Consider the following 26,721-nt stretch of genomic DNA (forward strand, 5'->3'; position numbering starts at 1 on the left):
TTGGTCCTTAAAGGTAGTTGTTATCACGCAGATATATGTTCAATTGTTGACGTTTCATTTTAGCTAGTAATTTGACGCTATAGAAACGGGGCGTGTCGTTATGATTGACATTTGTAATAGACAACTTCTCTGAGCGGACTCTCGGAGGTTCGAGGGAAGATTGAAGATATAACTAACTAATCTTTTTCGATTTCTGTGTTATTTTATACTGACAAAACGAGTTGTATTTAACTTATTTAGCAAACCAGTAAAATGAGACGTTCAAGGGGCGTGGGTGAATTGGGCGTGCAAGCGCTTGGGCAGAAGTTTGATACCGCAGCTCCACATATGATTACTTCTGCACATGCCCTGGCTCCAAACTGACGATTTTACGAAACATGGAAACGCCCGTAGATTGGACAATTTGCCTTCAATTCAGTACAATGGACATCATGTCGTCCATATTTTTTTACAGTTTATGGTCCAGATGATTAGACGGTAACAATAACTTTACGCTAATTTGCTTGCAAGGCCCAGTACTCGTGCAAAATCAACTGCATCAGTGCTGGATACCCGAGGTAATTTTATGTTATGGACCTCAGCAATGAGCTTCTCCACCGTGTCCATCTGTCTTTTCAAATGCGCATGCACTTGAAGTTCAAATAGATTTGATTGGCTGTCAATGGTTTATCGTTTTATCAGTTGGAAAAAATCGCTCAGAAAGTGATCCCAACGATATCGTTCATTGTATATTTGTCGTTATAGTTGTTGTATGAACTCTGCTATTTTCTTTAATATAAAATTTTTTTTTAAACTTTTTTATAGCTACAGTTATCATTATAATGTAAACGGCTCTTAAGACTGCTTTAAAGTCAAGAATGAACAGCAAAACTCTCATACAGCTTTCTCTTGGCACACTTTCAAAACACTAGAGGATGTCTTAAGATAAATAATGAAAATGAACCAACAGTTGAAATGAGAAAAATTGTGAATCTTTAGTAACAAATTGAGAACAGAGGTTGTCTGAGTTTCACCTACATTGAATTGAGTGAGAGGGATGTGTCTAGAGAACAGAAAATTCAAAAGGAATATTCATGAACAACACATCCACTCTCAGAACACGACAATCCCCTCATGCCTCTGTGACACAAACCATGTCGACATCATCCTCAAAATAGGGGTTTGATCGGGCTTTAAAGCTTTAATTCCATTGAACCACTCATGTCAGAAAAACATTTCCAGAATGTTCACCCAGTCTGCAAACTGCTCACGTATCTCATTACAGAGTTTTTACAAGACATTTCCATAAGGCCAAAATAAATAAACCAACAGCTCTTAGACATACATATGCAATAAAAGCATCTTCTTTTTCAGATACTGTACATACAAAGCATTCATCAAGCGAAAGACACACTCCAGTGACTCTAATTGGCTTCTCGGTTATCATCTATACGTTGTGTTCTATTCAGTGCTCTCAGCTCTTAGTAAACACCATAAACCCTTGTGAAGTCGCAGAGATTGAACACACTATTGTATTGAAAGTAATGAATTTGTGACCTGTAAAAGAGAAATTACTGTAAAAAATTAATTTGTAACAACATGAAAATACCGAAAACCATTTGCATAAAATGTACTCGATTTTTCAATCAACATTTCTGTTATGTGAACAAATGTATTGAAAGCGTAGTGGAGTGTTATTAAATCTAAACATTGTCTTTGAATGTTGCTTGAAACAAATAAATTGACCTTTTCGGTTTAATTTTAAACATGCATATGTAACTTTAATGCTGCGTTTACACCAGCTGCGGTAGAGGCATCAAGCTCAAGTGATTTCAATGTTAAGTCAATGTGAAGATGCATTGACGCGCATCTGGAGGTCTCGTGGAGCAAATTAAGCATCTGACGCGGATGCTTTTTGTGCATTTTGCGTTTGACGCGAATTTGCGGCTAAAGCCCGAGTTAGAAAATTTGAACCTTGGCGGATTTTCACGCAGCGTTAACCAATCAAGAGACTGCTTGCTGCTGTGGCGGCAGCCCTGCCCGGAGTCACTCATTCAACACGGAGGAAACGCTTGATATTGTCCGTGAGCAGTCACCAAGAGCTATACGACACAAGTTCTTATTTCTATAGAAACAGGAATAAAAAGGACCTCGCTTGGAAGAGTGTCAGTGAGGACATTGGGCAACCTGGTAAGTTGTAAATACACATTTCACTTTTGAGTCACTTGACGTTTTTCGACCTGCGACATTCCCATCATTTTTTAAACTATTTCCCCCTATAGAAAGGTTACCAAATACAAACCGGTAACTCGATAAATGCACGATCAACATCAACCATCTTGCAAACAGACAACCGCATAGCACTTGGCCCTCCCACAAGAAGCGGATTTTGCCTCTGACGGGCGTCAAATGCTTGCTTTTTCCACGCGTCTACTTTGCTCTACACGCGCGAATGCATTCAAAATGTTCAAGTGGCAAACTACCGTAGATGCGGTAGACACGATTTTGATGCCTCAAACGCGGCTGGTGTAAACGCAGAGTAAGAAGGATCTTTTGACAGAAATGCAATATAATATACACTGAACAAAATTATAAAAGCAACACTTGCTGTTTAATCAGCATCTTGATATGCCACACATGTGAGGTGGATGGATTATCTAGTCAAAGGAGAAGTGCTCACTAACACAAATTTAGACAGATTTGTGAACAATATTGAGAGAAATAGGCCTTTTGTCTACATAGAAAAAGTTCAGCATATAGACGGTTTCAGCAGTCTATAACATAAACAAGCGGCTGTCGCGGTCCGCACGTAACTTCCGGTAAACTCCGCTAAGAATAAATAACAACAAAGTACTGTTAACGTAGTTTATTTATATAACAAGCAAAAAAACGGAAAGTTGTAATAACTGCTTGTTGTGATACATTGCATTATCAATTTAAAGGGATAGTTCTGCCAAAAACGATATTAAACCCATGATTTACTGACCCCCAAGCTGTCCGAGTTGCATACCTGTATGTCCATCGTTTTTCAGACAAACACATTTTCGGATATTTTAGAAAATATTTTAGATCTTTCTGTTGATTAAATGTAATGTTACGGGGTCCAGCCATAGTCCACGACCTTCAAGTCCAAAAAAAGTGCGTCCATCCTTCACAAATTAAATCCAAACGGCTCCAGGATGATAAACAAAGGTCTTCTGAGGGTAATCTGTGCGGTGTTGTTGTAGAAATATCCATATTTAAAATTTTATTAACGTAATTAACTACCTTCTGGTAGCGCCGCCATCTTAGTCTCATCTGCATTCAGGATGAGCGCTTACGCAGCGTACAGAGGTTTATCTGCTGCTGCTCTGTCCCCCCCGCCCTCCGAATTTGTCATACGTCACTAAGAAAAGTGCGCACACTACGCTAATACTCTCTCCTGAGTCTAAGATGGCGGCGCTACCGGAAGGTAGCTAATTACGTAAATAACATTTTAAATATGGATATTTCTACAACAACACCGCACGGATTACCCTCAGAAGACCTTTGTTTATCATCCTGGAGCCGTTTGGATTTAATTTGTGAAGGATGGATGCCTTTTTTTGGACTTGAAGATCGTGGACTATGGCTGGACCCCGAAACATTACATTTATTCAACTGAAAGATCTAAAATATTTTCTAAAATATCTGAAAATGTGTTTGTCTGAAAAACTATGGACATATGCAACTTGGACAGCTTGGGAGTGAGTAAATCATGGGTTTAATATCGTTTTTGGCCGAACTATCCCTTTAAAGTTTTTATGACAAGACCACTGGGCGAGAACCGTTATGACGTTGACATGGACACTTATTGGACTGTCTCATTCGAGCATTTAAAGTTGTTAACCTTGAACTGTCAGAAGGAATGTACTAGGAAGGAAACAGCCCTCCTAGGGCACGTCCTTGCATTTGAGAAACACCTACCTGCTGGAAAAACAGCATACCAGCAAGACCAGCATATGTTGTGTTTTGGTGCTGGTTTGCTGGTGACCACAAGCATAGACCATAATAATTCCCATGCTGGTTTGGTGCTGGTTTAGCTGGTGGTCATCAGCATACCAGCACCAGCATCCCATGGTGATATGGTCACCAGCAATGCCAGCATGTGTTGTGTTTGGTGCTGGTATGCTGGTGACCACCAGCTAGACCAGCACCAAACGAGCATGCCAGCATGGAAATTAAGCTGGTCTATGCTGTTTTTTTCAGCAGGGCTGTTATCTCAGATGATGTCATGTTTGTCCTGTGGCAGCTACCGTAGCTTCTCTATGCGTTTTAATAGGGAAGGTTGAGCTGTGAATTAAGCTGAGCAGTTGGTTGCGATTCCCAATTTCACTGCTATATGCTGCTAAGAAACTACACAGTGGACCTTTAAGACCTTTAAGTCTTAAATGCTTAAAATGCTTTCTTCAAAATAATTATGGTTGGAGTACAGTATGGGCTTGTAAAGACTTTCTTGATACTGTAAAGTACCTCTAAATTCCAAACAAGGCATAAATAAACCTTTAACATCCCCAGAAACTTTCTGTTATACAAAAGATTATTTTTATAGTGGAAAAAGGCTCTAAAATAAGAAAAAAAGGAAACGTGAACTGAAGGTTCTTTGAGGAACCAAAACTAGTTCTTCTATGGCATTGCTGCAAAGACCCCTTTTCACATTTAATTTAAGTGTATCATGTGCAAACTAGTTTAAACCATAGACCAGGGTTCCCCAAATCTTCCCCGGAGCACTGCAGAGTTTAGCTCCAATCGTGATCCAACACACCTGAGCAAGCTAATCAAGGTCTTCATGATCACTAGAAAATCACAGGTGGGTAAGTTTGATTAGGGTCACTCCAGGGTAAGATTTGGGGAACACTGCCATAAGCTGTAAAAAAAGATGGACGACACCTGATCGCTCTCTTCCATTTGTGAAAAGTGAAGCCGCCAGTGTCCTGATACAGCGCTGACATCTTGGGTCTTGAGTCTGCGCAGTAGCAATTTCGGGACCAGTCCTGCGTGCGCAGTAGTGAGCAGGAAGTAAAGCCGCAAAATCAAGGCCCCGCCCTCACAAAACGCGCCTATCACAGCTGTCAATCATGATGTGACACCACCGTTTTTCTAGCAGTAAATAACTAACTAAAAACAAACTTATTTTAAAAACAAACACTTGAATTTACATCAGCGTGATAAAAACTACAGTAAATGACAGAAACCAGCTTCGGAAAAAAGATAAGTGAAGTGTAATTGAATTGTTTAGTTGGTCTCAAGTCCCATTGAATAACATGGGGGAGGCGGGGTTTATGACCTATACTGGGACCAGTCACTGGGGGGGCTTCACTTTTCAGGGCTTGTGCGGCACACTTGGTTTAAACAGGCACAAACAGTGCAGAAATAACATTTTTGTAAGCACATATTTTGAAAGCAATGTTTTGCGATGAATTATCCAAACATTATCCACTCAAAAGCAAAAGTTTGTTTTCAAAGAGCATCGTAAGCAAAATGTCAATCAGGTCAACACCCTTTCCAAATTAAATTCAATTGTGTTCTTGAACTCAGACTGAAGGTTAAGCTTGCAAACAATATTTGAAGGAATCCATATCTGTACACTAAGGTATTCCCTAAAGTAACCTTAGTCCTTCACATATTGTCCTCTGCTGTCCCCAAACAATAAAATATAGAGAGTTAATAATATGAATTAAAGCGAACAGCTTATCAGATTCTCTCATAACACTTATAGAGAGAACTACAGAAAAATGTATATTGCTCAAATCAAGAGCCACTATAGACCCCCATTTTAAAATGCCCAACTTTACAGTAGAAAATAATATGTTTACAGCCTGGTACATAAAGTGTTTTTGGTCTGTATAGCTAATTTTGCCCTTCGTGACAACTGTAAGACAATTTTTTTGTAACTAATAATTAAGGGCGTGGTCACTTGAGTGACAGGTGAACTTCTACTGCTGTCACTACAGTCGAGCTAGGTGGGCGTGGTTTCAGCAACCAGTCACCTCAGCTTCACCCACGTCCTGCCTCTTTCCCATTTTCGTTTATTTTCGGCGAGTGATGCGCGGCCAAGATGGAGACTGCAGGCAACGCCTACTTTTGGCTCCGAAAAAGCTCTTCACAAACATATGGGTGACGTCACGGACACTACGTCCATATTTTTTACAGTCTATGGTATAAACAGAACAATGCAAACCTTTCTATTTCCTATAATACAACGTGACATGGTAAGACGATGAATCAGTTTCTCATCTATACATTCAATTAAGCCAAACAGATGTTTATATAAGGCAAGTACAGTATAATGTTTATGACTAAAATGTCTGCAATAAAACTTTTAGTTTCATGGTATTTACATCAGTCTTGAAATCACTTTCATTCCCTTCCTCATACAGTATAGTGCATTTAAATGTCATTTGCTATACAGTGAACAGTGAAGAAGTGAATCGAAAGTGTTTTCGGACGCAACATTTCTTTGCACCACTGTCAATCATTCCTACATCCAACACAAGCGTGGCGTTTGATTTGAAAATGCTTATTTTGGAGTAAAATCTCTGCAGTTAAAGCATGTCTGTGCTTTTAAAACAAAGAACAATAAAATACTGATAAAACATGTATAGCTTGTAATGCACTGTAAGTCGCTTTGGATAAAGCATCTGCCAAATGCATGAATAAATAAATAAATAAAATAAATTTGGGTGAAAACGCAAATGCACACATGTGTGTCTCTTATCATTGCTTTTAAAACTAATAATTATAAAATACATTTTGGTGAAACGCAAATGCACACATGTGTCTCTTACCATTAAGCAAATACACCAAGGAATCATCAACATTTTTGCTATTAAAGCTTGCTGGCAACCATAGATACAAGATACAGATGTCAAATCAACTGAAGCAGAAAAGCACAAGAGATCAACATGATATGGTAATAACAGAAAAAAGGATTAATGGCTGCGCTATACCAAGTGACTAAGAGTGCTAAAGATATCTAATCCAAGTAACATCAAAGCTACGTCTAGTACGAATATTGCACTCAATGCATATATGGAAATTCAGCAAATGCCAGGGTTTTCACACAGTAATCTAGATCTGCAATCTTTAAAAAAGATAAAAATGTTGTATCTTTCTTTAATTTTTGTGCTTGTTACGCACCAATACATCAGGACACAATCTTTGTATATGCAAACCCACAGTACTTGGCAATAAAGGTCATTCTGATTCTTTTAAGGCCATTGCACTCTTAAAAATAAAAGGTGCGATGCCATGAGCCCTATTCACACCATGGGAACCTTCTCACAGTACCCAAACTATTTGTGGAACTACCCACTTTTTGGTGTGTTTGCACCACAGAAACTAGGGAAGATTTTAGTCTGCCTTTTTTGGGAACTAAATTAGCCCTGACTCTGGAGTGGGGTTTAATCAGCACAACATAATCTGTGATGTAAGTTTTTGTTTATTGGCCAAAACCATGCCATACAAAAAACTTACATTTTTTTAAAAGCCTTGAAAATATACAGTTTATACTAACATTATGAACAGGTTACAAGACACAAACATAACATGTCCTTTACTCAGCCTCAATTATATATAACACAAGTTGTCGTAGGAGATTTAGGGCTCTATCTTACACCCGGCGCAATGCAGCGCAATGCGTGACGCAAGTGTCTTTTGCTAGTTTTCACCCTGCGCAATGATCATTTTCAAGTTTTGCACCACGTTGTTTAAATAGCAAATGCATTTGCGCCCCCTTTTGTGCCCATGGGTGTTCTGGTCTGAAAACGTGGTGTGTTCAGGCGCATTGTTGGCGCGTTGCTATTTTGAGGCAACTAAAATAGACTACGCCATTGACCAACAAAAACCTGCTCTAAAGTCTAAAGTCAATTGCGCATTATTTTTTTGTTATTTAAAGAGTGCATTAGTAATATGCCCCTATAAATGGGACGACAACGCGGGTTTGCTTATCACATACATGATTGCGCAGCAGCACAAAAAAGTTTTTAAATATGAAAGATTAAAGGATTGAATGTAAAAGATTATTATTGAGTCTCTTGGACATAAATGAGGACTAATTATGAGACGTTAGAAGGCGTAAAGAGCTGCTTCACCTGTAGCCTGGTAAGTAAATAAATGCTTTGCTTTAAACAAATGCATCTGTTTTTAAATGTTTTTTTTTAAAATGCTACCTCACGGATTTATTGTATGTAATGACTTTGTTCCTTTGGATATGGTGAGATGAGAAACATTTTTAAGTAACTAGCTTTTAAAGGAGATGAGAGCAGAGATTCTCATTGGTTTATTGCACGTTACGCCCCAAATACTCCCATTACTCATAAAAAAAATAGGACCAATCCTTTTCGACCATGCGCTCGGCACACAAACCATTTTTCCGGTCTTTAAATTAGCAAAAGTGGATAAGGACACACCTATTTAGACGTTGCGCTGTGCGCTTTAGACAATGCGCTTACATCGTTAAAATAGGGCCCTTAATTTCTTTGCCCTCCTTTTTGTTCTTTAAATCGCATAAATTATATCTCTAACAAACAACAACACAAAAACGATAAAGACACTCAACATATCTTGCCACTATTCCATGAAGTTATTGCTCTATCAACGGAAACACAATAATAATAAAATCAACAAGTAAAATAAAAAAGTTTTGAGTAGACTATATCCAAAAAGTAGCCCTCCAGATTGATTTTTTTCATTGTGGCATCCCTTGCTCACAAAAAGGTTGGAGACAAAAAAAAATTTCTATGGCATCATGAAACAGTAGCAATTTATGTATAAGAGTGTGCATGGCATAGATAACAGCATATAAACCAAGAGACATCTGCAAAGAAATCATCCTCAACATTCTCAACTAACTATATTTTCTTAGCCGGCATTTCTTAATATCTGTGCTATTAGTCTATTCACTATGATAAATTTAGCTCAACTTTCAATGCAGCCATAACACCAGTCCAGTATTTTAAGTATTGTCGTCTCCAACAGCCCACATAATAAAGTCATGATGTGAATAACTCCTCTCAGGCCACCACAAAGATGAAAAACCCATTACATCTCTTAGTTTTACACAGCTGCTCATAGTTCACTCTTATGTAAGAGTATAAGAATGAGGCACATAAAGAAGGTCTGAGAGAAGCTTCTTAACAGGCTCTCAGGTTTACCATTAGATCTGGACAATAAGAGACCGATCCGTTTGGCTGCCGTGACAGGTTAGAAACCCAGGTAATTGAGAGGAATTGCTGAACACATAAAGCCTAGGGACCTATATGCTTTCTACCTTGACTCCACAGAGCTGTTTTAAGATCACACAGTGCTTGATGGCAGGAAACGGATCTTTGAACTCAATCTCTGTCTCACATCCATCAACATCACGTCAAATAGAGAAGTGCCAAGTTCATCGTGCTACCAGAGAGCCACCGGAAATAAGTTTTGCAGAATAGGGCAAGTAAGTTTTAGTAAAGCATCACAAAGATGCTTTGCGCTAAAATCATTCACATTGACATTTCATTTTATAAAAAAAAGTAACTTACAGTGTATTACAAAGTATACACTTTATCACAATCTTAAAAAACAGCATTTTGGTTGAAACAACCCAACAATGATTTATTTATAATCCAACGATTTGGTGAATCCATATTTATCTTAAAATTTATTTATTAAATAATTTTTAATTAAAATTGTGCATTTACTGCTGCGTGTTTACTACACCTTTTTGCATGTGCATTGAGAAACAGTGGATTAATTCAATTCTGTTCTCACACACTGGCTGTAGTAGGTTTGCTATCATGTCCAACATTTTGTTAAGCGTCTTCATCCTCTTATGGATGCCTTTATGGAAAGTCTAGATCTGAATAAAACAAACATGGATCATTTAAAGGGGACATATCATGAAAATCTGACTTTTTTCATGTTTAAGTGCTATAATTGGGTCCGAAGTGCTTCTATCAACCTAGAAAATGTGAAAAAGATCAACCCAGTAACTTTTTGGTAAACCATTCTCTGCAAGCATGTAAATAAATAGGTAATTGAAATTTGGCTCCCCTTGTGATGTCATAAGGGGATAATACCACCCCTTAATCTGCACTATCCAACCACGGCACTGCCATTTAGTGCAGAGATCAACTAATTTTAAAAGGACCCACAAAAAAATTGCACATTTTTGCTCACTCCTACAAAGTGGCAATTTTAACATGTTATAATAAATTAAACTATATATTTAAAGGTCATGTTCTTTCTGATCCCATTTTTAAACCCTAGTTAGTGTGTAATGTTACTATAATAGCATAAATAATACCTGTAAAGTGATAAAGCTAAAGCTGCTATCGAATCACAACACACTAAACAAACTACACAATCAGAACTCGATACGTATTTCTGAAGGAGGGACTTCATAGAACAAGGAAGACATCAGCCGCTTTGAGGACATTAAAAACGGCGCTATCCAAATTGTGTAAATTGTGTGAAAAATACTGCGTTTTTTACACGTGAAACATGAACACATGTTATATTGTGCACTGTAAACACAATCAAAGCTTCAAAAACACAGAAAGAACGGGACCTTTAACTTTGTCTGCCTTTTGCTGAGATTAGGATCCCTTAGAAATAAATGCAGAGCAGCAGATGCTACACACACAGTTGTATAGATATCTCACATATTATCCTTCTGAGTTGATAAAGTCACAATATTTCTCTATGGTTCATCAAGCTTTTGGGCCCTATCTTGCACCCAGCGCAATTGACTTTGTCAGTGACGCATGTATCATTTCGTATTTTGCACTGGCGCACAGCGGGTTTTTCCCTCCACAGACGCACGTTGGCAAACTAGGGAATGAACTTGCGCTCCCTGGGCGGTTCAGCGCAAAAAAGGAGGCGTGCTCCGGCGCAAACCATCTCTTATGCTATTTTGCAGTTTCAAAAAGCAATTGCGCTACTAACCAAAAAAAACTAGTCTAAAGTCAGTGGCGCGTTGCGCGTGGTTCATTATGCTATTTTAAGAGCGCATGCTTGACCATAATGTATAGCGTGCACAACGCGCATTGCTTATCTAATCTACACAGATGCAACAGTTATTTTTGCAAATCATAAATTGTTACAATAAAAAATATAAGATAAGGGAAATCATTAAATCATAAATTGTTACAATAAAAAATATTAATACATGAGAGAAGGGAAATCATTGTGGTGAGCATTGTTGTGATAGTTTTTATTTATTTTGTGTGGCAGCGTTAAACAATTATCATGCAAATAACGATTAAAATATTTTCATAAGTTTGTTGTGTGGCTGTATTACGTTTATTTTATCTAAATAATAATTAAAATGTTTTCATAAGAAACATTCATGTATGTGAACTTGATTTGTAAGTGTACTTTGGGGTTGGACCTTGCATGCGTTTCTTGTGTCCGATTTCAAAGCTTCCAAACCCTTTCAGCGGTGAGGGTGGATGCAGCGATGTCCTCCTGTGTGCCCGGCGTGCCCGATTTATGCTGGCAAGCTTGGGATCCCCCCGTCTCCTGACATCATTGTAGTGCTTGGCGCAGATGATGAGACTATTTCCTCTCACGCCTGTTTAACCGACGCTGATTCGGGTGGGTTTCTCCTATCCCCATACAAAACAACTTATCTGTCTTTGACTGCTCTTACAAGAACGTCGGTCTCCTCGGCTGTGAACCGCTCCTGGCGTGCGCCTGTCAAATCCGTTATAATAATAGCAACCCGCCATGGAACTTGCGCCCTTGCGTTTAAAGGGAATGTTGGATAGCGTTCTGATTGGTTTATTTGATGTTACGCCCAAACCACACCTATGAATAATGAACCTACTTCAGACCAACCCCTTATTGATTTGCGCTCGGCGCAAGACTTATTTCTCCCGCCGTGAAAATAGCAACAGCGCCCAAGATCCGCCCACAAAGTCACTTGCGCTTTGCGCTTCGGACTTGCGTTTCAGATCGTTAAAATAGGGCCCTTTATCTTAAAAGATCATAGAACGTTTGATTTCTTTTGATACGACTTTAATTTCTTTGTTTGTTTATTTAGCCATAATTTATTTTATGCAATATTGACCATCTGCCCTCTGCATTATATTAACTCTGACTACATTCGGAGCTCACATAACACCGTTTTCTGTGCTTTATCACTTTCAAGTGATATTTGAAAGAACGAATGACTAAAACAGTGACTCACAAGCAATGTGGAGACTAGCTTCTCTGCTGAGAATGGTCCCGAAAGAGTTTGATGCCAGACATTGGTAAATACCAGCATCTTCTTCTTTATTGAGCTGGCTGATTCGCAGGTGTCCTCCTGAGATGCTGTATCGAGAGCCAGGTTGAGGAGAAATGAAGCTGTCATTCATTTTCCACCTTGAAAACACAGAGAAAGGAAAGAAAGAGTAAAGAAAAAGTCTGGAGTTGGAGAATGTGTTTCTCTCTCAGAATTATTAGCGTTAACTAACTAAAACTGGTGAAAACATTCATGTTCATTGGAAACAAATAAAATATAGGCCTACATTTTAATTGGAAGAAATTATGCAAATCATAATTCAAAATATTGCCTTAGCAAAAAATGTAAATAAGTTTATGTTGAGGCACTAAAATTATTACCTGAAACAAAATAAATGAAAATAAACACTACATTTAATTTAAAGGTGCAGTGTGTACATTTTAGCAGCATCTAGTGGTGAGGTTGCGAATTGCAACCAATGACTCAGTCCACTGCTCACCCCTCGCTTTTGAAACGCATAGAGAAGCTACAGTAGCTGCTACAGGAAAAACATGTCATCGATGGAGACAACTTAGTAAAAAAAAGTTTGTCCATTAAGGGCTTCTGTAGAAACATGGCGGCATAAAATGGCGACTTCCACGTAAGGGGACCCACAGTGTATGTAGATAAAAACGTCTCATTCTAAGGTAATAAAAACATAACGGTTCATTATAAAAATGTCTTTATACACCCCTGATAATATTTTTGTATATTATTTTGCATTTATGTCAAGAGATCCTTTTAAAAATTACACACTGCACCTTTAAATTTGCAATATTAGTTTAAATAAAGCTAATCTAATGCTTATAGCAAATTTACTAAAAATGTAAATAAAATGAACAAACTAAAAATATAAAAATAAAAGCTACTTCAAAATATGAACAAAACTAAAATAAAACATAAAACAACTCTTGTCAGACTGCATACACTGCCCAGGTTGTAAAAAGTTTTGGACATTTGAATGAAACATTTATTTTATTACATTAGTTATCAAAATATCAAGCCAACTGGCATCAGCAAACCAACGATACTGGAACTTTTCTGAAAAAATAACTTTCCTTTGTTATACTTATTTTTGTCATACATTTTATCCAACAGCTCCCATGTCTGTATGTAGGGGATGTATGAAGTCAATTTCCCAGTATCACAGGAGCAATAAGCATGCTTCACAAAGTTTTATACTGTAACCAGAAAATGTCAAAATGCTTTTTGTCTATATTTTGCACAATATAGCTAGCTATTCTAATATTCAATAGTCATTTTGTTCTTGATTTTATTTGTGCTAAATAAATACCACTTTGTGTTAAAATTTCTTACGCATTCTACCTAGGGTTGTGCCGATAGACGATAGTATCGTGTATCGACGATCTTCAGACATATCGCCAATGGCAGGCTTTCATGCCGATAGCCATGACGATAGTTGGCGAATGGTTATTATTATTATTATTATCATCATAGTTTTATATTAACACCCACAATGCATGCTTTTCCTCACATGAGGGTTTGTGGGCTTCACTTGACGTGGAGAGCTTGTAAAGAGAGAATTCCTTCTTGCACGTACCTGCACTTAATGCGCGCGTCTTGGTCTCCTTCTACCACTAATCCAGCGCGCCGCGTCATGAGCAGCTGCACTTCTCTCTGTCTCAGGTGCACGCGCTCTCGCGTCTGTCCGAAGTCTAAACATAAACTAAAGTAGTAATCCTTATGTATTTGTTCAGTTTAATGCGTTTCATGCGAGCTGAGGCAAACTTTACTTTTTGTTTAAAATATGACCCGCTGCATATTAGCGCCTCTCTCTCACTCTCGCGTACGTGCAGAAAGCTGCGCTCTGTCCGAAGTCAGATCACTAGGTATTAATCCTGTTTATGATATGCATTTCAAGGAGTTGTAGCAGCAACACGTCCTTCGTGTTTAATATATTAAAATCACATTTATTTTCTTTAATTGTTATTCTAAATTCTCATGTATCTTTGTTTTTATTGTGATTTTATTATCTATTATTTTTACATTTTCTTTTTTCTCTTTTATATATTGTTTTCTCATTTCTATGTAAAGCACTTTGAATGACCTCTGTGTATGAAATGTGCTATACAAATAAACTTGCATTGCCTTGCCTATATGTTTGTATTTAAAATATGATCGCGTTCCGCTGGACCGATGCGTTTAAAAAGGCACCTCATGAGAGCACCACTGCTTGACACGTGTAGTCTTCGGCAACAGCACTAAACCAATGCATTGAATTGTTTGTATGTGCGCGCACGTGTGTGTGCGTGTGCAGATGCATGTTTTTACAGTTATTAAGTAATCATGATAGGGTTTTAATGACGCGCTCACTTTAATGGCATCAGTTTTAAGAAGGTTGCGGTCATGACGGTGTTGCTCTTGTTTTTTTTTTGTCCACCCATCAAGTGACTTGTTATAATGAGTAAAAAATTAACAAATAAAAAAAGAGTAAACTACTGCCCCGCCCCCCGATAATATTGTGTATCGCCGATCTCACAGGCTGATGATAGGACGATCTGAAAATAGGGCATATCGCCCAACACTAATTCTACCTATCCTCAAACCCATATTTAGGTCCCATTGCTTAGGTAATTTCTCCATTCCACCAAATACAACACAAAAGGGATTTTCACACTGTAAAAGAGTAAACCCCGGGTTAAAGGAATCCTGGGTTATCTGTTTCAGGTTTCACACTGTTCATATTTAACCAGGGGTTAAGTGATAACCCTAGGTATTCATAATCTGATGTATCACACTGTGCATTCCTTAAATGGTAAATGGACTGCATTGATATAGTGCTTTCATAGACCAATGGCCATCCAAAGCACTTTACAAATTGCCTCACATTCACCCATCCACTCACACATTAATACACCGAAGGCGATGTCAGCCATGCAAGGCGCAATCCAGCTCGTCGGGAGCAGCTGGGGTTAGGTGTCTTGCTCAAGGACACCTCGACACTTGGTCAGGTGTAACCGGGGATTGAACCACCAACTTTCCAATTTGTAGACAACCTATACCACTGAACCACTGCCGCCCACTCCTTAACCCTAGGTCATGTGTCTGAAACCCTGCTCCTACATCTGTCTGTAATTATCATAACATTCTGGCACTGCAATGCGGAGTTAACCACACAAAAGCAGAGCTAGCAAGGTTTCATAACCCTGGGTTAATTTCCCCGCTTCTAAATTTCAAGTGTGAAACGATCCTTAACCTAGTTTTAAAAGCAGGGTTTAGAACAAAGATAACCCAGGGTTAAGCGAAGTGTGAAAAGCTCTAAAGATGTGTTTAATAAATTAGTGCCTCTACAGCCAGCAGGTGAAATTATATATCGGGGTATAATTTTGCAATGATGACATGTATTGGGCTATGATTTTCACTGTGCAGGAGTAATTGCATTTATATTACACATTACACTATTTAGGCATTTTGAGCATATAATGTACCCATTAATGTATTTTTATGGGGCCATTTTTCCTTTATTTGATAGACCGCATTTAAGAAAATGACAGGAAAGTACAGGGTGGAGAGAGGGGTATGTGATCATAGACATTATATACGTAGTTGCCTTATAGACTGACGCTGCCTATTGGAGCTGACGTATCAGCGCGGCCGCTATCTTGGATGGGTCCCCATTGCACCCCCCCTGCATGTATTTCTACTGAGGAAGGTGTATCCCCCAACTCCATAATTATACCTCCCAGAATTTTTATCGGATTTCACACGTCAGTAAAGTTAGTTACGATGACATAATATTATAAACGGTAAAATAACAAAATATATTTTCCAATCTTACTTGTGAAAGGTAATCCCATGCGATCTGGTATCAATATTGCGCCGGTTATTGCTACCTATAGGCTGCACAAAATACAGGCATAGTTGCTCGCTCTTCATTGACTTGATGCTAGCGTAGAATGAGGAGACCCATCCAATATGGTGGCAACGCTGGGTACTTTCCAGCACGTCGTGAGGCATCTACATATATAATGTCTATGTATGGGATCGTCAAAGGACCTTGAGCGGGGTTTAACTCATGTCGTTGGAAGTTCTTCTGCAACATATGTTGGAGCACGGTCCACTACACCATCGGCTCCAACACCCATTCGTTTATTATATGGTATAAAAACAGTAGGTTATACAAAACTGTCACCATTTTTATTTTTCAAAAAGTACAAATATTCCAAGTGAGTCAAGGTCAAACAATTGGTTGTATGAGGAAAAGATGCAAAAGCGATCACTATCTGATGTATATCTCAAATGTGGTGTGTACACTCATTCGAAAACTACAGCTGTGTGCATTGCATGAATGGATTTCTTCAAATAAAGTGATTATATGGCTTTAGTTTGCAAGGTTGGCAATGCGAGTGGTTTGTAATACATACTGTTGTTTATTGGTCAATTTATGTTTTATATTGTTGAGAAGTGGTTGGGTTTAGAGTAGGGGTTGTGCTAGATTAGAATATCCAAAATATCTTTAAAACCAAATGTTTAGGAAACCATTTCTAATTTAAGAATGCAGAAAACTAAATGCGTTTATTCTGACGCATAAGGCAAACAACCTCTTTATGTATTACTAAGATGTTTTCATGTCCAGATACCTTTCTTGAGCCACAAAAACAGTATTTACAAAGGCTGTTAAACAGAAAGACGCAAATTTAACAGATCGATAACCCAGTCCAGTCACCCCTAGCACATCAAAAGCCACAATACACAAGAGAGACAGAGAAACACTGCTACAAGAGTCCAGTCTTTACGTCATCACACAATTAATCAATACAGTCAAGTAGCATAATCACTGCCTTTCTTTTATTATTAAATCCTAATCATTGGAGAAAAACAGACCTCTTTGTCACTGCAAACAAAAAAACTAATCAGAACAAATGAGTCTGCTTTTCGTATACCGCAGCAAATAAGGGTCAATGTATTGATGAAACTGAAGCAAACAGTGAAGGGTACCACATAATACACCGGTCATCTGGATTTAATTTAGACAAAGATATGATCCATTACCTGTCTGAGTATAGATGCACTGGAAATCAATAACATGCTCATACAACACCATACAAGACACCATGAGATCATGTCTTCACATCACACAAGACCATGTTACGACCTTTAACATTTTGATAGAAATCAATTGAATTTATTGGATGTGGGGTAAGATACATGAACAGTCTACTGTTTGCTCTACCTGTCACTCAAAAACAATAATGCTCCTTATAAGGAAATAAATTGGTTGAGTAGAATGGCATTCTGGGATTGTGCTCTAGACATATTATAATCTGAATATATTGAGTATGTTTGCCTGTCTCCTGAGACAAGTAAATGTCCAAGCAGTGCAGTTAGAAACACACAATTTAAAGTATTCAAATGCTAAGAATATAATAATTTATAATTCATCAGCTGAAAGAAATTAGAAAATTCAAATGGCAGAGTCACATTTTTGCATGCATTTTTATTAAAGTATAGGATAGTTTAGCCAAAAATGAAAATTTGCGTTATTTACCCGCCCTCAGGTCATTCGATATTTCCATTTCCATATTGACATTTTTCTTCCAGTAGAACAATAAAGAAGATATAAAGAGTTTGGTTCTAAAACTCTAAAAGTTTTTAAAATTTTGGTGAAAACATGTTTATTATCATGTTATCATGTTTTTATTGTGTTTTATTATGCTACTTAGCTGTATTTTGAAAAATATCAAAAAACAAGATTTCTGAAAAATAAAATAAAAAACAGCTTTTATCTAGAATTATCTCGGTTTGGAATCAATCTCTTCATATTTTTGTCATTCATATAATGGAAGTCAACAGTTTCCGCCACTTTGAGAGTTCAAAAAGCAGATATATCCAATACAAAACTAATTCCAACGACCTGGTGACATACTGATGTCTTTTTAAAGCCAATTAGTAATTTTTTGCAAGAAATTAAATGTTATTTACAACCTTATTAGTGTTAATGCAGAGCCTCTACTTAACATAAGCATGATCTTCTTCTTGTTGTGTTTGGTGGTGGTTTGCAAACCACCCTCTCAGTGCCAGTGCCACCTATAGAGCAGGAGGGTAAAGGGCACTTCCTGTATATCCTTACTTTTTATGAAAGGCCATGTCCCAAATGGCACACTTCGGACTTGTGGACTTCCTCACACATTGATGACATCATGTAGTGCAAACTTTAGGGACCCTTGACACAAGTCCACAAGGGTACACTAGAGTCGTATTTTGGGACAGACTCGAGCGTCACGCTGGAAATAGGAAGAGAAGTTGCCCATAAGTGTGAACTCCTCCCATCCCTCGTCTGATTTCTCTTTCGCACGGAATTCTGGGTTGGTAAAGTGTGTGGAGACCGAATCAAGGGTGCAAAGGGGGCGCTGATGAGCACACTTCGGAGCATAAAAAGGACAGATGAGACACACTACGGACTTGTAGACTAAGCGAGCACGTGCAATTTAAGGCCACGGGACCAAAAGTCTGCATGAAGTCCGCCATTTGGGACAGGGCCTATATCTAAAAAGTGCACTTTACCCTCCCGCTCTATAGATGGCGCTAAGATTTTGAGGTATTTTCCCTTTTTAATAAGAAAAATAAGATTCATTTAGCAAAGATGTGCATGTCAATTACATCTTTTCATCTTTGAAGGCTCTGAGTGTTACAGTTCCTAGACACTCCTCTTCTACCTGTGTCATTTACAGAGGCAATAATTCATTTTCTGTTGAATGGATAGATGGTCCTGAGGGCACAACAGAAATGTTTGTCATCTAAGCCTTTTATCAGTCAGGAAATGTGCATGTAACTTAAGCTCTTTACAGTTTCAAGACATACTACATTTAAAGGTCTCCTAATATGGCAATTTTTCAAGATGTAGTATTTAGCCCTTTTCACACACAAATTACAAAAAATAAATGTAAAATATGTCTGGGATTTGTCTGGTGATTATTTGATTGTGGTTTAATCACACAGAGAATGAATCTGTGCGTGCGTTCACCCACATCCCGTAAAGACACGTGACGCGATGTGTATTGTGTTTAAATTCGCGTAATTGGTGGATTTTTAGCAGCATTTTAAGTTCACTTTTAATTGCAATGGTTTTTGTTTATGATACAAAAAAGCGGAAACTCATGAAAATATCACGAAAAGAATCGTGACTATAGGTACATAATTTTGTAAGACCTGGCTGATATGCTAGCATATGATCTCTGAACTGTGCTTCATTCCAGTTTGCAGACATTTTTCATTGTAAATGTTGCATTTAAAACGCGTCTCAAAGAGCTGACTGATGAGACAGATGTCCTCACTATGACACACCCCTTACGGCTTTCTTTATGGCTTTTGTTCAAACAGGACGCAATCTGTAAATGTTATGGCAATGTTCCTTTACGGGAGCAATCCCAGAATCAATTACGCAATGTGTTTGCATTCACACAGAAGGCACGCTGGCAATTTTATGTGACTTTTTATGTGATCAACATGCTGTGTGAATTAGGTTTTAGTCTCAGGTGTCTCCCGAATGTGACTGTAAGGTTTCAGGTCCAGGTACGTTATGGAGCAGTTATTATTATTATGTTCCGTTTTTTATTCTATACTATTTTGTCGTGTAAACATGGCCTAAAATCTCAGAGATCAGGAAACAGGCAGAAGAAGAGTAAAAGAGAAAGCAGCCACAACTGAAAGAAGCAGCTTCAAAAGGAAATTAAATCCAATTAGACCCAGCGTGGGTCTCCCGCAAAATAAATAAATAAAAGATGGAAAAAGCCAATCCAGCTAAGACTGCCTCAAATAGTTTCTTATTCAAAGTGAGTAAATCAAGGACTGTGGTGACAAAATAAGGGCTCTCTAACATCAATGGCGAGCTCGCTCTATAATAAAATAATGTGTCCTTGAATTCTCGTCTTCATAGAAACATCCAACATCTACTCAATACTGAGGCAAGAAAAGGCAGATGAAAGATTATAGATGATCAAACATGTCTGTTGTTCAGTAAAATCCTTGTCTAGGATGCATGAGGCTCACCTATAAGACGGAGGTGGATATCCTTGGGCTTCACAGCTAAAGGTGACCTCCCGACTGGGCTCATTAGAATGGAGAGGGAATACGATGCTTCCCGGCTGTTTGGTAAAAACAGGCCTCAGAGGACTGCTGCCTTCTAAGGTGAGAAAAAAAGAACAGCAAATTACCATGCAAGTCAATGCTAATTTAAGTAAGCTGTATGCTAGAGCTTTTGTGGATAGGATGTGTTTACTGGATGATAGCCTAGCTGTCATTCAATAGCTGTGGGCAGTATAGGTTTGGATAAATTAAAGAACTCATGAGATAACTGTTGGCAGGGTGCTTGTTATAAACTGTTAAAAAACAAATTGGCTGTACAAATCATTACAAGGTACTATGTTAAATCTTGACTAGTGATGCAGAAATTTATTTTGATGAATAAATGTAATGTAAAAACATATGCTTTATGACTTAAACCCAGAGTATAGTCATTTTTTTTATGTGTAGGCGAACGTATACCCACAATTGAACGTATAGCCTTGTACATAGTCGTTCAACAAAATGCAATGCATCTCCTGGGCTAAATACTACATTCCCCTCATATCATCGTATTGAGCCTGGGTTGAAAAATATTTTATTCTGTTGCCCTTGAGGCCGTTAAAAATAATGACAGTAATTTTCTTTACATCTAATTCTTACCCAGAGCTGTCTGCAATTCATAAATCAGGTTACTAAATAACAAAAACAAATACCACAGCGTGTTCAGTTTTCAAGAAACATGTGGTCACACTAAAACCTATTAATGCAATTTCTTCATACCACAGATGCTAACTTGGAGAAGTGTAGCTTAATTATGTGTATTGTAAAAAGCGTTAACATTTTGTGGTTTATTATTCTCTCTAATTACATGTTGATGGTAGGAGCAAACCACTTTTTCTGGCGTATTAAGCACAAATGGCCTTCAGCATGCTCAGACAATGAGCAGGACAATGAGTTTTTTATGCAGGAGTGAATGCAATTTGCATAATTTAAAACTTATTGTTTTATGCAGATTAATACAACGTAGAGCCTAACATTTGTACATTGTCCTAAAACTTCACAAAATCACTGTTTTGCTCAAAACAGAATTTTATTAATGTACTGTGGCAGTTTATGTATTTATATAGTCAGTGGCTGGTTGCATAAACATAGCTGTGAAGTTAAAGGGATACACCAAAATTATCCCGTGATTTACGCCAAATTCCGCTTTTGCGTGCATATGATACGCCAGTCCTTCCCATTCACTTATATGGTGAATCGTTTCGTGTTGTTTTGTTTATAGTTTTCTAATTTGTTTTCAGTTTTTTTTTACCATTGTCGCTTGGGTTTAGGGTTTAAACAACTTTTTGTTATATAAAAATGACATCCTAACCCAAACCCCATCTCTAACCCCAACTCCAAGCGACCATAACTTAAATATAGACAAAAACATAGAGAAACCTGTATATTAAAAACAAATCTGAAATCTATCCCTGAACCCAAGCGAAAATGGTTTAAAAAACAGAAAACAAATGAGAAAACAATAAATAAAACGACACGAAACGATTCGCCATAAAAGTGAATGGGAAGGACTGGCGTATCATATGCACGCAAAAGTGGAATTTGGTATATCTATTCTACGATAATCACACTGCGTGTCATTTGTACGCATCTTGGTGAGAATGGGTAGGATTTACTCACCCTCAAGCAATCCGAGATTCATATGTCCATTATCTTTCAGACGAACACATTTGGAGTTATTTTAGTTAATGTTGTCGCTCTTACAAGCTTTATAGAAAACACGGATCAGAGAACAACTTCTGACTTTAAACCCCAAGAAAGTGTATTCATCCTTGACAGAAGTAATCCACACGGCTCCAAGGGGTTAATAAAGGTCTTCTGCAGGTAATCAATGCGATGGTGTAAAAAAACATATTTTAAATTTTATAAACTATAATAACTAGCTTCCGGTAATGGCGCTATCTTGGACGCAATTTACGCAAGAGTTTTAGTGTAGTGAGCGGCCGTTGCCAAAGGTACGTTGTGCAGTGACTTTCGTGAATCGCGTGAGTCCAAGATGGCATCGTTATTGGAAGCTAGTTATTATAGTTTATGAAGTTTAAGATATGGGTAATTTTCGTACAAAATCGCATTGATTACCCGCAAAATACCTTGGAGCCATGGGGATTACTTCTGTGAAGGTTGGATGCACGTTTTAGTTGTTCCCTGATCCCTGTTTTCTCTAAGCTTGGAAAAGCAAGGAATTTTACTAAAATAACTCCAAATGTGTTTGTCTGAAAGATGATGGACAGGTGTATCTAGCTTGACGGTATACATCAAGGGGTAATTTTGACATTTGGCTGGAGTATAGCTTTAAGACTGTTGCTTAAGAACCAAGACCAACTAGAAATAAGTGAGGGCTACTCAGTCTTACTATTTGGATTTAAATTAGACCAATTTATATTTTATGTAACATACTTTAAACAGTTCTTGAAGAAAAAGTACATGACTAACTTTTAAAATTATTCTTAGAAGTTTATGCAACCGGCCCACATGTGTTCTGCTGTCTCTGTCCCTTCATTTTCGACTACCTCCGAATGTTGTTGAAAGTGGACATGCTCTAAATGTTTTAGAACCCATTTACACCTGTATTTACTGTACAGTCATCCAATTGTAATCCGACCAACCAAAATGCATCTTAATACCAATACCAATAACTAGCATTCTCGTCGCTATGGTTACAAACTCACATTTCCTGCCGCCAGCTAATAGATGACAAATTAGAGCTTTCCCTCTTCTCACACATTTACAAGTGCGCTGTCCCTCAAGATGTGTGCATCAGGTGCAGACCCATCACACCTGCACATTTACTAAGTGAAAGCCTTTCCCGTTTGCACAAAATGTAATAACTTAGCATTTAATTTTAACAACCTTAAACTTAAATACGATTTAGTCTCTGACGTACGCTACGCATAAATGGTGCAACAGGTGTACATTCTACGTCGAACATAGAGCGCATTTTATGTTCAGACTAGTCTTACAACTGGATGTACTGGTGCAACCGGCCACTGAAGTACAAGATGTCAGGTTCTCTGAGACACGTTTCATCCTACCTTTAGTGGTTCTTTTGTAATCAGCTTTTGAATATGGGTAGGTTTCTGCAAAAACACCACATTTTGAGCAAAAAGCAGAGATAATTCCATTTTTGTGACGGACTTTTCATAGAGATCCCATTCAGAGCGATCTTTAAAACAGACACGGACATGCAGCAGCTTGCCATAGGGCAATACTTCCAGGTTTAAAAAGTTGTGGAAGGGCGCCACCTGGTGGATAATAGCGGTATTGTGGAAAGACGGAAAATCTCGTCATTGGCGGGGAAGCATTTTTTCTTAATTGACGAGATATCTCGTCAATGGCGGTGAAAGAGTTAAAGAGCATGTTAGTAATATGCACCTATAAACAGGACGACAAAGCACGTTTGCTGATTACACACATGGATGCACAGCAGCACACAAACTTTTTAAAATATTAAAAAATTCTAGTAAGTATTAAAATGTAAAAGTGTTTTTTTAATGCTCCCCCACGGATTTATTGTATATGATGACTTTGTACCTGTGGATATGATGAGATGAGAACCTTTTTTAAGTAATGCTTTTCTCTCACGACACTGTCCGAGTGCTGAAACGTTTGGCTCTCCACACATTTGAAAATTCTTTATCTCTTGTTTGTTACAAAAAAAGTATTTTTAGAGTACAAACCTTTTCTTGCATATTTGCAAATTATTCTTTGAGATTACATTGATCATGTAGGCTATCCATACATTTACAGCAATTAAAATCCTGATTTTTTTACTTCCATGACTGAAAGAAAACAACTTTTAAAGGTTTTAATACAAAAAATAACCGTTTTAATACAAATAAAAACAATGCAATTTTTTAACATCAATCTTAAACTGGTGGCTTTCTTCCTCCGTTTAATTTTTTATTTTCAGTTTACAAATTCCGCCATCTAAATAGGAAATCGGCATGTTGCCAGCACAACTGGCTTTTAAAGGGGATGAGAGCTGAGACTCTCATTGGTTTATTGCACGTTACGCCCAAAACACGCCCATAACTCATTACTAGAGTAGGAACAACCCTTTAAGATTGTGCGCTTGGCACACAAACCATTTTTCCCATCGTTATATAAGCAAAAGTGAATTCTTTTAGACTGTGCGTGGTGCTCTTTAGACAATGGGCTTAGATCATTAAAATAGGGCCCAAGGTGTGTTTCTCATTACCAATAATATATCACTTAAAGATAGAGAAATGCAGAAAGCAAATATTGCATGTGTAGACTCTACCCTGATTAAAAAAACATTCATTTGCCCAAAGAAATGCATTCTCAGCTGACCTACTTTATAAACATATAAAACCTAAATTTGAATTAAATGCATCCTCCTGAGAATAAAAAAAGATAATAAGGACATGCTATACTTCATTATAAAATGTTTATTTGCCTTGTGCAGACAAAAAGTTTTAGAGGTGTGTAGGCTGAATTAATGCATCTAAAAATTCAAAACAGTTTTTTTTCGCACTAAAAACATGAAATTACTCTGTCTAGTGTTCAATTAACATCTCACTAACGCAGGAGAGGTGGAGTTCATTGTGTTCTCGTGGATGATAATAGAGTATAGAAGAGCTCTCAGTGGAAGTGTTTGAAATCTATTGAAGGGGGAATAAACTGCACCAGGGCTAATTTCAATCTCGCTGTCAACAAGGGCTTTAACTCTTAAATGCTACTGGAAACATGAGAAGATGAAAAGACGTGAGAACGAATGATAAAGTGATACTTCGCAACCATAATATTGACTCAGATTTCCCATTAGCCACCAAAGTGCTAGTTGCATCATATTGCTAACAGCTTGGCCTCCTCCCATTGCATCCTCTTATATGATTTTACTCTTAAAATTGCAGTCTGTGCTAATCCTTTTACCGCTAAACAAAACATCTGCAGCACTTAATTCGATTTCTAGCATCCACGTGCGGCGATATTTATAATCTATGTGATCATAAACACAAGCCAATGTTCCATGAATAGGATTCAGTATATTTATACTATTGTACATAATAGGGATGTTCATATTGACCGGTTAACCATTAACAGAAGGTAAGAATTTATGACTAGGGATGTCAATTTATGCAATTTCACATATTCAATGATCTTTTAAATTAACGATCAATCAATCGAATAATCGAATAATCGTAACTGTCATAGTGCATTAAGTCTTAACAGCAGTGGCAAAAGTTAAAAGATTTTATTTTTTCTAAATAACATGCTAGTGGGATTGTAAAATTAGTCAAAAAAATAAAATTCAATTTATAAAAATAATTAATTTCATCCTGTAATGAAATATAATGACTATAGACACAGTAAAACTCCGCCTCATATGGGCGCATGAAAGTCCGTGCGTCCATGACAAAATAAAAGTTTCATTATCATCAAGTGTTATTTTTCTAGTTGTTCAAGTGTCGCTTTCCGAGTCTGTATGTGCTGTATGTGCTTTACGCAGGCGAAGCACACACGTGCTTGCTTTTTCTACAATAATTAAGTTTTATCTATTTATTTCTTATCGACAATTAATCAAAGATCGATTAATTGTTAACATCCCTGTTTATGACCGATTAATATTATCAGTTAAAAGAAAAAAATATATGTTAACGCACGGTGTGTGTCGACACGTGCCTACAGACATTTTGCCACTTTTCTATGTACAGTATATTCACCCATATCCCCACCGGAATGATCTTATGTAAACTTATAATGCAGATTGAAAGTAAAAATACACATTTATTATCGAGAGACTCATCAGGCAGGGGCGGATTAACACACGGGCATATTGGGCATGTGCCCAGGGCACTAGACCAGCAGGGGGCCCTGGCAAATTTACTATGTGTACATTTTTTATATAACTGTTTATTTCAATAAAATGGTGCTGAAAAAGTGTTTTTAAATCCATCACTGTTGAGAACGAGTAAAAAACAACAAATGTTGTGCAGTCGCGCGTTAAGAGGATAGAGTAATCAGACGTCTCACTCAGTTCAATACCTCTGATGGCCATTTAATCCGAATTTTTGATGGAACTGGATTTTGATGACGTTGTGGAAGAGTTTTCCCAAAGGAAATCAGGAAAGATACCCATCAGCTAAGGTAAAAACCAACGTTTTATAAGCTATTCCTGTCAGCTCTTGGCACCTTAACAAATGTATGATGGTACAGGTGCAACACCGTTGTCAAAAATATGGGGGCTTTTGAGACGTCTGTGCCCAGGGCGCATCAAAGTTATAATCCGTCCCTGGACTCAGCCAAGCTAAACAAAACTGCTGTAGTAGTTAAGGCTTTAAAATGAGTCAAGCGGGGGCGTCTGCATTGTGCCACTAATGCGGCTGTTGGCTCCTTATGTAAGTGCACAGTTTTGATTTTCCATGCAA

At 37.7% G+C, this 26,721-nt stretch overlaps 1 protein-coding gene across 3 annotated transcripts in view; it reads right to left on the bottom strand.

The window, feature by feature from the left end:
• The window catches only part of cntn3a.1 (contactin 3a, tandem duplicate 1), a 114,919-nt gene that overhangs the window by 63,783 nt on the left and 24,415 nt on the right, over positions 1 to 26,721 (bottom strand). For 2 of the 3 annotated variants that reach the window (XM_055187504.2, XM_055187503.2), the window contains exons 3-4: positions 20,258 to 20,390; positions 12,173 to 12,348 (exon numbers count right to left, since the gene is read on the bottom strand). In XM_055187504.2, the coding sequence (XP_055043479.2) occupies positions 12,173 to 12,348; positions 20,258 to 20,390 (309 nt within the window). The remainder of the gene's footprint in view (positions 1 to 12,172; positions 12,349 to 20,257; positions 20,391 to 26,721) is intronic. The other variant, XM_055187505.2, reaches the window with a different exon arrangement.

The sequence above is a fragment of the Misgurnus anguillicaudatus genome, chromosome 13, assembly GCF_027580225.2.
Source record: "Misgurnus anguillicaudatus chromosome 13, ASM2758022v2, whole genome shotgun sequence".
In the NCBI taxonomy this organism is placed as follows: Eukaryota; Metazoa; Chordata; class Actinopteri; order Cypriniformes; family Cobitidae; genus Misgurnus; species Misgurnus anguillicaudatus.